The following is a 14,127-nucleotide window of genomic DNA, read 5'->3' as shown; positions in this document are numbered from 1 at the left end:
CCTATCTGTGTTCAAGTTGTGAAATTAAGTCACAACTTGCCAGTTACCTAAGTAAGTGTGACTTGCCTCTGAAGAGTTTGAGTTTCTGATTTAAGAAATGTTGAACCTGCTAAGCTGATGTACTAATTAGATATTTTTGGTCCTGCTAATGCACAGACAGACCTTTGAGCTGAAGTCTGAATTAAAATCAGAAGGACTGGGCCAGTAGCTAGAGTACCGGAGCCCTCAGAATCCCTGTTGCTGTTTTTAAATGAATTGAGTGGTCTTGTCAACCTGAATGTGACAAACAGTCTCATAACCAGAGCTAAGACTGGTTACATACACTATTACAGGCACGTACAGACAACAAATTCTGACCAAATTTGCATTAATTTTGTGAATGAATTAATGAATAGGATAGAATGATGAGACTACATAATCCTACAGGATAACAAGTTTGCTCATGGGACTTGCTTTGTTACTGCATCCTATACCTACCTGTTGTAAGCAAAATCACCCCATGCCAGTGTAAAACCTGACATGCTCCTGTTCCCTTCTCTTCCACCCCCATTCCACTCTAGTGAAAAGCATTTCCATGAATGGTAATTGCAGCTGCTAACAGCCTCTCCTGTTGGTTGGCTAAGACAGAAAGTTGCTGTCAAGTCACCCTTCCACCCCATGACCTGGATCAGGTCCTTCCAGTACTGTTCATATATCTGCTCTTGCTATGGTGTAGGTGATGGAGCCTCATGTGTCATGTGCAATTTCTATTGGTTAAACCATTTATTGGCTCGGTTGTCCTGTGTCTCTGTCACCTGCTGGCACTGTTGAAGGCCAAGTCTGGGAACTAGAAAGTTGAGCTGTGTCCTGTTTCTCTCACTGCAAGTATGAAGATCATTAGTTTCTTTCTCAAGGTTACTCCAGTATCTGTATCATCAGCAGACTGTTTGGGGCACTGTTACCAACCACAGTGTAAGGTTATTTACCTCACTTTGAAAGAACTTGAGCATTCTGTTCTCCTCTGAAGCCAGATTTTTTTGGTCCAGAATAGATTATCCATCTGAGTGCTGATCTGATGACCCACTACAGGCATGGCTTCCAAACCATTATGAGCCATCCACAATATGGGATTTGACTTTGATCAGATTTCCAGAAGACCAATACAAGTGAGTGAACTGCACACGTATGTACAGCTTGCCATCCCAAGACTGCATGGGGAGGTAACACTCCTGTGTGTACCTAACTACTTCCTTAATAGAGCATGAAATGGAAACAGGGAAACTGAGTGTCTAGAGGTAGTTGCAATACAGACAGGGCTCAAGTGTGATTTCAGCAGGAAATTCAGTAATACCTGCTATCATCTATGCTAAAAAACTTTTTTGACCTGAGTATTTTCCAAGTCAGTGTATAGAAATGTTTCTGGTGCCTCAAGTACGGATGCTGATGTCAGCTCAAGCTCTGGAACCAGTAGCTCATACACCAGCAGGTGGTATCGTGTCATTCCACAGCAGTTTTCCACAACCACTCAGAAAAGCACTACAACAGTCAACATTAGCATGTTATCTCAGCCAAGCTACCCAAACAAGCAGTAAAAGCAAGTTCAGAACACAGAAATGTGGTTGGTTGCTCACACTGGGAAACTTTGTACCTGACCTACAACACTGGCTCACCCAGACAGGTCTGGTGACTTTAGTTCAAATCCAACCTACACCAGTATCAAAATCAAAGCTCAGCCAGCTTTAAGCTGTGTAAAGACTTCTGCTACATAGACAGGCCGTAATTGCAATATTTACTGGGAATGAGATGAGGAGCATCAGGGAAAGTAAGCACAGAGCAGTTACACTCACTCTCTAAGGGAGAAGTATCGTCTTAAACTATTTTTATTACTAGAGCATACAATGTCAAAGCAACAAGCTATTTTTCTTTCTGTATTCCTCTGAATAAAAAATAAAGCTTTGGTTTAAAAAAAAATCTTAACATGCGGCCTTAAGACCTTACATATTCTAACTTTAGCATGGAGACTCTATTTTTACAACCGCGTTAGAAATCCTGTACATAGGCCTGACTGACCTTGTAAGTATAGTGGTGCTAGCAGCTAATCAGGCAATATCATAAGGCTCTGTATAACAGTAAATGCTGATTTATTTTGATTATTGGTAAAAGGACTCCTGCTTACTACCTGTGTAGAGACTTTCCTATTTTATGCTTGGAAATGCAGTCCAAAACATATTCAAACTGTGAATATATAACCTGATTTTTCATTTCCTAAAGGCAAAGATATATTACAATAGGTAGTGTTTTATATAGAATACAGTACTTATTTTTATTGTTGCATAAATGCAAAATATTTTTTTCAGAGTAGCAAAGCATTACAGAATTTTTAATCTGCTGGAGAAAACACTATTTACAGTATGAGCAGTTCTTTCAGCAAAGCTTCTGGGGTGGTATATACTGATCAGCTCTGCCAGCTTCATTTTGTGCTAATGTTGATCTTTCCCATTACTGTAAAAAAAAACCCAGAAAACCCACTATTTTTTCACTCCTCCTAGCCCTTACTGGTACAACATTCGGAGAGCCAAGGAGAACCGGGTTTCACCGCTGGGCTGGGCTAGTATTAGCAAAAACAACCGATGTTTTCCCTACTGTTGTCTTTGCTAGTTAAAATCCTTTAAGATCATATACAAGATGTAAAAGAATCATAAGATTTGGACAAACACCAAAATGAAGCATTGCGATTTACAACTTTCTAGCTTTGAGTGTGATCTTTTTGTCATAAACATTGCAGGCATTGGGCTGTTGAAGTGAATGAATCTGGCTTTCATGTAGCTAAACAAAATGTTGCTTTTTATAAAATAAAATCATTGTAATTCGGGATTCTAAATTCCTGCTCACTTTTAATAACAGCATCACAGTATCCACTTCTATGAGAGTATTTAATACAAATGCCTGTGGTTTTCAATGTTACTAATATATTGTAACATCAGTAAAGTGACATCCAATGACAAAGACTGTCATGTGTATTTTGTTTGCAGCAGTCCTTGTATTTAGCAATTCCTGGTTTATAGGTATGAAAAAAAAAAGATGCTGCACACACTGGGTGGGTGTGGGGGGAAGCTAATAGCTAACAACAGAACACAGATGCTATTTTTAATTCAAGGGTTGAAAATGACCCCATGAGCTTCTCCATTTTTTTCTTAGGTCTTATTTTTCTCAAGGCAAATATGAAATTACTCTTCGTTCTATTAGCATGTCCAAGAGAAACCTAGAAAAAAATACCTATGTTCTAAACTATGCCCAGTTGTCTGCACAAAGTCAGAAGCAATCACTCCACTTAGTAGCACGTAAGCCTCCTTCCTGGTAAGCCTGATGGGAAAGAGAAACCCTGAATTCTGAGTTACATGTAACCCTGTCTCTTAAGTGGGTAATTTGCATATTCTATTGCCCACCTAATCTACCCTTAACAGGGAAGCAATTTTCACATAGGTTTCAGGTGGCTTTTTTGCCACGTCGTCGCTTCTTTGCAACCATATTTATTATCTCAGTTTATGACTAAACACAACAGAAGATTTACCCTATTGGTCCCTGTGATTACCATGGATGTTTTTCAAGCCTTATGAAGAACAAAAACCAAGTATGTCTTGGCTAAGCTAAAATCTGTTCCTGGTTTTGAAGCAATTTGTATTCCAATTTTCTCTGCTTTGTGTTTGTAAGAAGATGAAAACCCGAGTAGGTCACACTGTTGTTCTTGCAGCATTTCACTGCCTGTGGCTGGCTGGTGTCAAACCACTAATTCAGCATGGGGAAAAAAAACAGAAAGACTTAAGTCTTTCCAAGTGTTTGGTTTTGGCTCTCTTCCTTCATTGCTCCAGACACTGGTGTTATGCCTCTCTTTTTTAAGAAGTAACGCCCCCACCCCACCCCAAAAAACCCCACCCCACCCTCAAGCATGCTAAATAAGCTAAACATTTTTTCAAGCCAAACTTTTATTTATAGGTGCAATTTTACTCCCACTTATATTATTTAATCAATTCATTCTCATTATTTATTGTGTAACTTCATACCCACATAAGAGTGTGAAGCTTCTGCGGGTTGTCACATCAATTAGTAAGTTACACTGATCTACAAGAACATTATATTCATTACCACTGAATGTTTTCTTTCATTAGTAATTTCAGGCTTGTGGTGGGTGGAGAATTGGAAGGATAAACAGCTTAATAAGCAAGGGGGGAAAAAGGGTGAGGGGGAAGGCCACACAAAAGCACTCCCTTGCTCCCTCCCAGCAGCAGAACTATGCCCAGCAAGTCCCCTAGAACAGCTACTTTGTAGAGACCTGCCCACACCTGCCCCATGCTCACTGGTCGGCTGTCCCCATGGCGTTCCCTCCAGCCCCTGGCCTACCCTCAGCCTACGCAGTGGGGTCATGGTGAGAAGACCTTGGTGCTGTGCAAGCACCACTCAGTACAGGAGCAGCTAAAGCACCACAACACCAAGGATCACTTCTGGTTTTTGTCCAGTGACATGTGGACTGACATGCACACATATGCATAGTTTTGCTTTTATTCCTTAGTGCAAAGGCTCCTCCTCCCCAAAAGTCCTCTAAACCAAAAATATAAGAATAACACTCCTTTTAACATTCTTCTGGCATCCTTTGCATCTACAAATCTACAAGGCTAGCAAAAGAACATCCATCGTTCCTCTGCATTAGGCAGAAGCGACCAAAAGTAACAGAAATGTCATTAACTTCACGGGATAAAAGTCAGAACTACCTCCACAGAGTTATGCTGCTCCCTCTTCCCTACACTGTCAATCTTCTCCTCAAAAAAAAAAACCCAAACCAACAATCAAAAAACCCCACCAAACAAAAACAAACCTTTGCTGGTTTTATTTCTATTACAAATTAAGCCTCTTTTTTTTTTTCCCTGAAAAACCTCAGGCAAAGTCTTGAGTTTTTGTATCTGCTTTCAGGTAAACTCTGTGGCAGTGATAATTACTGCCCTTATCTGAAATAGTAATCTGACAAGAGTTCTCTGAAGGGAGGTTTGGCCTTTGTATATTGGTAGGTGTGCATGGAACAGGAAGAGTGTGAAGTGGAGGAAACTTTAATTTACATGTAACTGAAGCCTGACAGCTGACAAGTTCATTGTTAAAAATAAGCAACTTAAACTTCCTGATGTTCCTGCAGACCAGTAAAAGGACCATTCCACAAGCTCTTTCGGTTTGTACACCTGTCTTACACTGTTGAAGACAGAGTTATGTATCATGTGTTGTACAAATGATACTGTTTAAGACAGAAAAAGGTCAGCTGCACTCCAGGAACTGGTTTTAGTGAATCACAGGAAAAAAAGTAAACACATTACAGATTATCTGCATAACTGGCGTTGTACATAGTGAATTGCAAGTCTATGAAAATAAAATCATCTTTAATAGTCACAGGTTAAAAGTGAAAGATGACAGTGCATGAGTAGTTTATATTCATGATCAAAACTTTAAAAAAAAACCCAAGTGTGAAAAGCGATACCTTCGGAAAATATGCAACTTCCAAAATGGAGATACACAATCATTGGAAGATTTGGCAAAGCAAAACACAAACTGGAATGTTAATTGTGGCCGTCCACAGCTTGCTTCCTTCTGATTCAGACGCTCATCACACACTGTATGAACTGGGAAAAGAATAACCACTGATTAGATGGATGGCAGAAAGCGAGTTTTTGCTTTTTCTCCTAAAACAACCATTGTCACTACTCTTTTCTGTAAATTTCAATTTCAGCTCATGAAGAATAAAGCCTTGAAACTAAAGATGAAAATAAGCTAACAGTAATTAAAACAAAGTGTCTCTCTAATAATACCAACAAAAACCCCAGAAGGCTCGGATCTAGTGTCCTCCTTTTCCTGCACAGTCAGATGTAGCCAGGAAGCCAAGACCTGCAAACCTGACTCTGACTTGTGCCTGTCCCAAAGCCAGCTCCCCTGATCTTTCCTGGGAAAAAGGCCTATCAAGCCTTAAAGCAAAGAAAGAAAAAAAAAAAATCACAGAAAATGATGTTAGCAAGCAACATGGCCTTTTATGTCTTGACCTTTGCTGATAACAAGTCCAAGGAAAACTAAAAATATTTTATAGAACCCTAGAAAATTATGTGAAACATTTTTGAGACAAAACTCAATAAAAGCCAGAACTTATGTGCTTTCTGGTAACAGCACAAGCACAAACTCAAATCACTGCTGTTTGTCTTCAGTTTTAACTTTCCCTTTAGTTTTACCCTGTAACTTTAATTGATTCCTTTAAGTTCACTTACATCATCATACTGGAAGTTCACAAAACCCTGCTGAGATGTATCCCTTCTTCTAAAACATTCTGTAAAAATGCATTAAGAAAAAACAGAAATGGGGTAAAAAATTACAGTTAATCAATTTTAAATGTGTTGTACTTTCAGAAAATTCCCCAAGTCACATGAATCAGCACTCAGGAAGAATACTGCAATTAATTTCAAGAGTGAATTTCCCATTCTTAATTTTCATATTTATCATAGACAACCCCTTAATTTTGTAATAAACAGTTTCCCAATTTTCGTAAAATAACTCTTCTAGTCTCTGGAATAAATCCTGCGTTACTTTTAAACCCATTTTGCAATGGAGACTTAAAAAAAATGATGATCGATAATTGTTCTGGTTCTTCCTGTAAACTCTATTGAAAGAAACCTGTTTTGTGTTACCTAAGAGTTGAGTTGAGGAAACTGAATAATCAAATTTGATTAAATAAAAATATATTATGGGGATGTTAGTAATAAGGCCATACCAGTGAGAGCTCTGAGTTTCACACAGCAGGCAATGTAATCATCAAATGTAATCTTGCCTCGAGTGCTGTATCGCCTTGTGATTGCACTCACTGCCTGGGGGCTCAGTCTAAATCCTATTAGAAAACAAGAAGTCTGTATTGAAAAGACAGGTAAGTCAACAGAATTCAACACATTTTTAACTGGAGATACCACGTCTCAGTTATTGCAGGATGATAACTGGTACTGGGAAATGCAGGAGGTCAGCGTAAGAAGCAGGAACAGTTCAAAACTTACCCATATTCATCAAGGCTTTCTCCAGTTCCTCACGATCCACTGTACCACTTCTATCGTTGTCAAAACTTACAAAGTGCTGTTTCCAGCCGTTGACCACAGCCCAGAGTTCTTTAAACTCATTAAATCCCAGTGTGCCAGACATATCCCTCTGATTCTAAAGCTAAGAAAACCAGTTCTTAACTTAAAAAAGAAAAAAAAAAGCAAAAAAGCCCTCTCTTCAATGGACATTTGTATTTTTGTCATCATCAGAGTTAAAAACTCTTTCTTGAGAATCAATATTAACAGTATTTTATTATTATTAATTTTTCTGGTAGAAAACTAACTACAGCATCCCAGAATGCTGACACAGATAATGATACAGATCAAAACCAAAGTTCATGCTCTCCCCACTTCTTCTTAGTGAAACCTAATGAACCTATTTGTTCTTTGTCCATTTAATTTAGCTCACACACTTCTTTCACCCACGTCTGAAATAAAAACAGATGCCAAATGAAAAATTATTTTAAGTTAAATTAATACAAATTCTCTTGTATTCTGAGCAGTTTGTTCAAAATGAGCTAAGAGCTCTTCAGCTGTATTACTGCTTTTTTTTAATTTTAGATGTCAAGGCATTTGAACATGACAATTCAAGTTTTGACTAAAAACTCCAAAGATTCCAACCTTACACTTAAGTCTTCCATAGGTCCTACCACAGAGCACCACGTATTACCCCATTAGATACTTGAACCTGATTCATTGAAAGAACAGGATTTAGGGGGACTTAGAGTGTATTCAAATATTTAATTCAATAGGAAGGGCATCTATAGTGTTGTCCAACTTCAAAATCACGACAAGCACTTTTGCACAAGCCCCTGTTCTGGGCTGACAGACCTGACTCTTGCAGTCCCTAAGGCTTAGAGGCATTACCTCTAGTTCTAAGAGGATCAATGACCAAGAGCCTCACTCACTAGAATTCATATTGCATCCTGTAAAATGAATAATGGAATTTTGTAGCTCACCAGTCATTTCCCAAATTTTTGGTGCCCTCTCATCTGTTCTTACATAATGCAAAAATGTTTACATTTCATTGTAAAGGATACATCCAGCATTGAGATCATGAGTCTGCAAGTCTCTAAGTTGAAAGCTGTTTAAATTAGAAAAAGGAAAACTAAGTTATAAGAATGCATTTCAGTTTTGTCTAAACATAAAATTTAAAATTGCTTATTATATAATGATGTTATAATGTATAAAATACTATGCAGTTGATTCTACCATATACAGCCATACCACATTTTGATCCAGATAAGCGTTTTAATCATTACTTATTAGAAAAACTGACAGCAGACAATCTGCAGGCAATCCAAGTTACATTTAAAATTAATTTGCTCTGATCTCAGCCCATAAAGGTTTTGGGTTTCAGTCAAAGTGGTCATTTCATCATAGAGACCAATTGAGGAAGACATTTTTTACCCACTGAAGCTCAATTTTGTTCATGGAACACTAAGCATCCCAACAGAGGAGTCCTACTACAGAATTTTTTGGTCAATATCAAATTTCAATTAAAAAAAAAGGAAAAAAAAAAGGCAAACCACCTTTTTAAAAATTGTCTGTTACAAAACAAAACACTTCTCCAACTCCACAGCTCTGCTGTGGGAATCTAAGGAGGGTGGGAAGTGCTCTATGCACAGAACTGAATACTGAGAATTTACATTTCAAAGTTTCCATATGGAAAGAAAGCTCTTCAATGCAAATATAAAACACCCCAACTCTGCAGACAGCACAACTACACGTGTTTTCTAGTAGATGGCACAAGAATTAATATACTTTAGGGGTTTTGGTTTATTTAAATCATTAACTTACGTTTATATGCTCCTGCAATCCCTGACTGGGTGAGACATCTCTGTAGCTCATCAGCATCTATTTGTCCATCCTTTTGATAACAGAAGATGTATCAGCTATTGTTCAAATTCTCTCTCCCAGGCTAGTTATTCCCAGTACCCAATCCCTTTTCAGTGGCATTAAATTATTTACCTCTTCCCAAACCAACCAATTACCTGTCTGCTATATGACAGAAACTGCCTTCTACAGCCCACATCTGTACCTATGTTTCTTTAGTTGATATTTTTGCACTATGCATTAACTTTCCCATCTAGTGATGAACTAAAAAGAAAAATATGAAGGTTTGTTCTAAAGTAAAGTTTTAAAAAAAACCCAAACCCTACATCAAATATTGCTAGCATATACTTGAAAGCCAGATGCAAAGAAACTAAGGCAGAACATTCTGAACAGAAAGACAGCTTTTCTTAAGGTACTGATTTTAATGCAGTGAGTATTCTACTCACTTTAGGCTATATGCTTCTGATCTCACGGTTTCAACAGGAATCCTAGAACCCAGATCATACATACCCTCCTCTCAAGACAGACTTAATATCTACAAATCTAAAAAAGCCATGGGTTTTGGGAATAGCAAGTTGTTAGCAGAACCAACAAAAGCAGAAAGCAAAGAACTTTGAAAGAAAATCAAAACGAACTCAGGAAAGCTACCTCTCTGCATGGTTTGGAAAATGACTCACTTCCAATGCTCCCTGCTCTGGGCCAAACAGAGAAAGCGGATGCCAATTCATGGAAAGCAAAAGCGGTGTTGGAATTCTAAGTAACATTCCTCACACACCCAACATGGAGTTCAGTTCACAGTGCATGTGAGTACAATTTAACCTCACTGGAGGATGGAACATTATATCTGTGACTTATGTAAAGAATTATATAGGGAAAAGGGAGTTGCTCTGTATTATAAACAAGTGTTTTGACTCAGCATTTTCCTAATGTTTTTAAATCCAGTAAACATTTTTTTCTTTAAGAACAGAGATATGCTACTAAATGGCATGGTGGTAATGGCAGATCCAGGTAACCTTCAGAAATCATATAACTCCTATTCGTCCTATAAATAATATGTTAAGTGGTATTTGGCAAGGCCTGAAAAATATGTTTTGATTCCATATAAAATTAGCAGCTGTTAAACCCAAAAATTCTTCCAATCTACTCCATCAGTCTAACTATAAAAGATAGGTTTAAAATGTTACATTCACAGGAATATAATTAAAAAAAAACACCCAGATTTGAAATAACCATGAATATTAAGCACAAAATCTCAAAGCTGTTGCGGGGAGAGGAGGAGGAGGAAAGGCAGGAAACAAAGGCTGGATCTGTGTAACTTTAGAACAGGCAGGAAGACAGAGAAGTCTTGTACACGTGATTAACATTACCAGAAAGATGTTTGGTTTGTTGTGTTTTTTTAAAGTAGAACTTAAGCATCTCAACCAGACAAGGCATAGGGCTTTGTGAACATACTAACAAAAGAAATTTTTTATTTCAAAGTCAAATCCAGTTTACTAAAGATTTGAAACAATACTTTGGACTTTCTTCTGTAAACAAAGAAAACAAAGTCCTCAAATCTAAGACAAGATCTTTGTTGTAAACTACTTCAAGAAAGGTCAGAGATAACATTATATGTTACATACCTATAAAAAAAAACACTGAGCAGCAAACCATTGCCAAAAACTTCACTAATTCTACAGTAAGAACTTAGGAAAAAATGTGAGATGTGGCTTTTTACACACTTGCATGGATGGCACTAAAAGCAACTGGTAATTAATCTGTTCCATTTCACTGTCTCCTTACAGGGCTTTTACTTCTCCACTGCTGCCAGTGTCTGGAACTGACTTTTCCAATTCCAAGGATAACATTTTAAAAGCTTACATCAATAAGTGATGATTTCTACAAATAAAAGATGTTTAAGAGCACTAACTTAAGTGCTCTTAAATGCTAACTTGATCATACCCATGAACTCACTGGTTCCTGATCTTCCAGTAACCATGCCTCACTCAAGAAGCCTGGTCTATGCTTTGTTGAGGTTCAGCTCCTGCTACCTCTTCTCCAGAGAGCTGCATCCTGTTTGCTGCTACCTCCCTTTCTCTTTACACCAGGAGCTTACTCATTTTTCCAGCATCAGTTACTAGCTCCACTGCCGATTCCTGGCACACAGCCTGATGACACCTAATTGCAGAGGCATCTCGGATGGCCAGCAAGTTGTCAGCATCTTCAGTGCGTTTAGCTTGGGCTCTGCCTCATTGGAGAGGCTGCCTCACTATATTCCAGTGCTCTCCTTAACTACAAAAACACATGGTCTACATCTTTTCATATGCAATGTTAAAAAATTCATGTATGGAGTGTAAGACGTATTATTAATTAAAAAAACCCAAACACATAGAAAACAAAAAACTCCACAAATTAGAGTCTTGAACTGGGAGCTCAAGTATCAGCTAATATAGCTGAATTCCAACCTTCCTGCTCTGGTTATGTCTGCCTGTGGGTAACAAATCCAGGAGCAGAGTTTTAGATTTGCAAATGCCCTAGAAGCATGAGATGAAGAGCTACACATATGGCAAACAAAGACAAAATCTCAGCTGTATAAACCTATTTGCTCCTAAACTTTGTAATACAGCCCAAGAGCTACTTATTTCTAGTAACATCCATAATCATACAAAACCAAAATATGCCACAAAAGTACGGGAAATAAATTAAAAATGCAATGTAGAATGATAGGAAGGAGAAAAGAAAGGACTAAATCAAAGTTGTGAATGCCTTTTCCTCTAAAACATCAATCACCCTGTCCTACCAGCAAACCTGGATATTGGAAAAAATCAAGACTGCTTTTCCATTTGTGAGTCTATTAAGACTCAAGTAATGACATTTTTCTTATTAGCACTTCCTGCACTTAGCCAGCCCATCTCCACAGCCCATGACTCCCACTGTTTCTGGCTTCCTTCTCCTAACAGCATTCCCCAAGCCAGAGCTGTTCTACTAGTCAGTTAAAACACTTCATGTAACTATATTGTCCTTGTGTTTATTTATATAGGAAATGCAGCATGTAAATGCAACAGGTGTGTATGTATGCATTTACATACACTATATAAAAACTGTAAATCAACTGCATTAATCAAACTGTATAGTTACTGTGTGTATGCAGATAGCTGTATGGTATAGGTATACAGCTATATATATAGCAGATGGGCTAAGTAAAACTATTCTCTTCCATTTTTTTAAAAACACCTTGAAACAACACTTCTCCTCACTGCAAATGTTAGGCATTCCTCTTCCCAAAAGCCAGTGTAAAAATCATTCCCCAGGAAAAAAAAAGGCCAAGAATAAACAACAATTTGTAAGTTTACCTGCCCTGCTACTGCAGCAAAATAACCATACAAAGGATCCTGAGCTTGTCCAGGGAATGCTGGTCCTCCTGGAGCTCCTCCATACTTTAGAAATCAAGAACAAAATTAAATTTAAATCAGTGAGTCAGTTAACTGTAAGAAACAGCAATGTTTGTACTTCAAAATGAACTTGTGTTTTGCTATACATGCCACGTGAAAAAGTCAAACCAACCCAAAAAAGAAATTTCTTAAAAAAAATACATGATGTTGATCTTGATATTACTATTATAGCTTAAGCAGATCCATGTAAAGCCTTGCACAGGGTCAATCCACTGATCTACCTGCACGATGGTGTACCTCATCACAGCTGGATTTTAGCCCGTTACAAGCAGAAAGTGTGCTACTGAAGGTAAGGCTAAAGCACGACAGATTTTTCTTTCCACTTCAAAAAAGTCAAGACAGATTTCGAGGGAAAATATTTGGGGAAATACGCATTAAGCATGGAAATAATTTTTTTAAAAGGGCAGTTCTTGACTGCAAACCATGGAATGACAGCAGCTACTCCTGTCTGACTGAGTTGAACCAATAACCTGTTCAAGAGGACCTGTACCCATCTTTTGCTGAGACATGAACACGACTTTTTTGGAGATGGGCAGACTTTGATCAGGGGTACCCTGCTCTTCGGAGCTGCTCAGCTGTGTGTCGGCCCCATGAACGAAGACAGCTTTACATAAGGCATCAGACACAAGACCTCGCTCGGGGGATGGCGTAAGGAGCCGGCTCAGGGACCGACACACACACACACACACGGCCCCTGGTGACTTTCGCCCACCAGCCGCACCTGCCGGGCACGTCCCTCCTCCTCTCCCCTCTTCCTGAGGCAGAGTCCCGAGCCGGCTCCGGCAGCACCTTCCGCGGGGGAGCGGCGGGCAGGCCTCCAGGAAGGCGGGGCTCCATCGCTTCCCCTTCCCGGAAAAACGACGCCCCCCCGGCCCGGCGAAGCGTCCCCCAGCCCCAGAGAGCCCGTGCAGACACCCCCGCAGCGCCGCGGGCACGACACTCGCGCCACGTCAAGCTCCGGACACCCGTGGCCAGGCGGGGGCAACGGCCAGCGCCCCTCACGGCAGGCGGGACGGCCCGGAGGGTGCCGCAGGTCCCCAGCGGTGCTCGGGGAGAGGGGGAAGGCGCTACCGTGCCCACGGTCCCCAGGCTGCCCACCACCGAAGCGGCCCCGAGCCTCGGCTCGGCTGCACCCCGCCAACCCCCGTTGCCCGGGCTCACCCCGCCCTGGTAGAAACCGCCGCAGGGCGCCGGCTGTCCGGGAAACGCCATCGTTCGTCTGGCTGTCCCTGCAAGTCCGGGCGCAACCATCGGGCCAGGAAGGGGGGATCGGGGCGGGCCGTAGGCTCCGGAATGGGCCGGGCTGGAAGTTCGCCTGAGGCAAGCGGCTGCCTCCAGCAACTGGGGCAGGCGGGCAGGGCAAGACGGTGTCGGCGGGAGCTGAGGGGTCATCCCCTGCCAGCCTCCACACCCCCATCAGGGTGGTACAGGCCGCCGGCCCGGAGGCTGCTGTTCAGTCCCCCGGAGCTGGGTGTCGCAGCGGTGCCTTGGGGCCGGCCCGTACCGGGGCGGAGGTTCGGCCCTTTCCCCTGCTTTCCTCCGGTTTCGGCGGTGCGGCCCCGTTAGAGTGCCAGGGGCGGGTGGGTGCGGAAGGGAGCGGGCTCAGCCCGCCAGCGGGGTGCCCCAGCCAGGGCTGTCGGAAGCCCGGGACCGCCACTGCCCGGCTCCGGGGGAAGCGGCTGCCGATGTCACACAGTTACTGCGACACTTGGAAGGCAGAGAAAGTGTTCACCGGCGAATCGCCTGTGTTGATGTCAAGTTAAGACCCTCGTCTG

At 40.8% G+C, this 14,127-nt stretch overlaps 1 protein-coding gene across 1 annotated transcript; it reads right to left on the bottom strand.

Annotated features, from left to right (window-relative positions):
- Positions 1 to 4,891: 4,891 nt before the first annotated feature.
- SRI (sorcin) lies at positions 4,892 to 13,564 on the bottom strand (the record flags this gene model as incomplete). The annotated part of the gene is made up of 8 exons (XM_084280180.1): positions 4,892 to 5,639; positions 6,273 to 6,331; positions 6,773 to 6,886; positions 7,047 to 7,194; positions 8,126 to 8,169; positions 8,886 to 8,955; positions 12,254 to 12,337; positions 13,514 to 13,564. 8 exons carry the CDS (start codon positions 13,562 to 13,564, stop codon positions 5,613 to 5,615), a joined length of 597 nt encoding a protein of 198 aa, XP_084136306.1. The 3' UTR covers positions 4,892 to 5,612.
- Between the last annotated feature and the right edge of the window lie 563 nt (positions 13,565 to 14,127).

This window comes from Gallinula chloropus, assembly GCF_964237585.1.
Source record: "Gallinula chloropus genome assembly, chromosome: 2".
NCBI classification, from domain to species: Eukaryota; Metazoa; Chordata; class Aves; order Gruiformes; family Rallidae; genus Gallinula; species Gallinula chloropus.
Note: the sequence above shows the minus strand (reverse complement) of the source record. Positions and strands in the feature narration are given on the sequence as shown.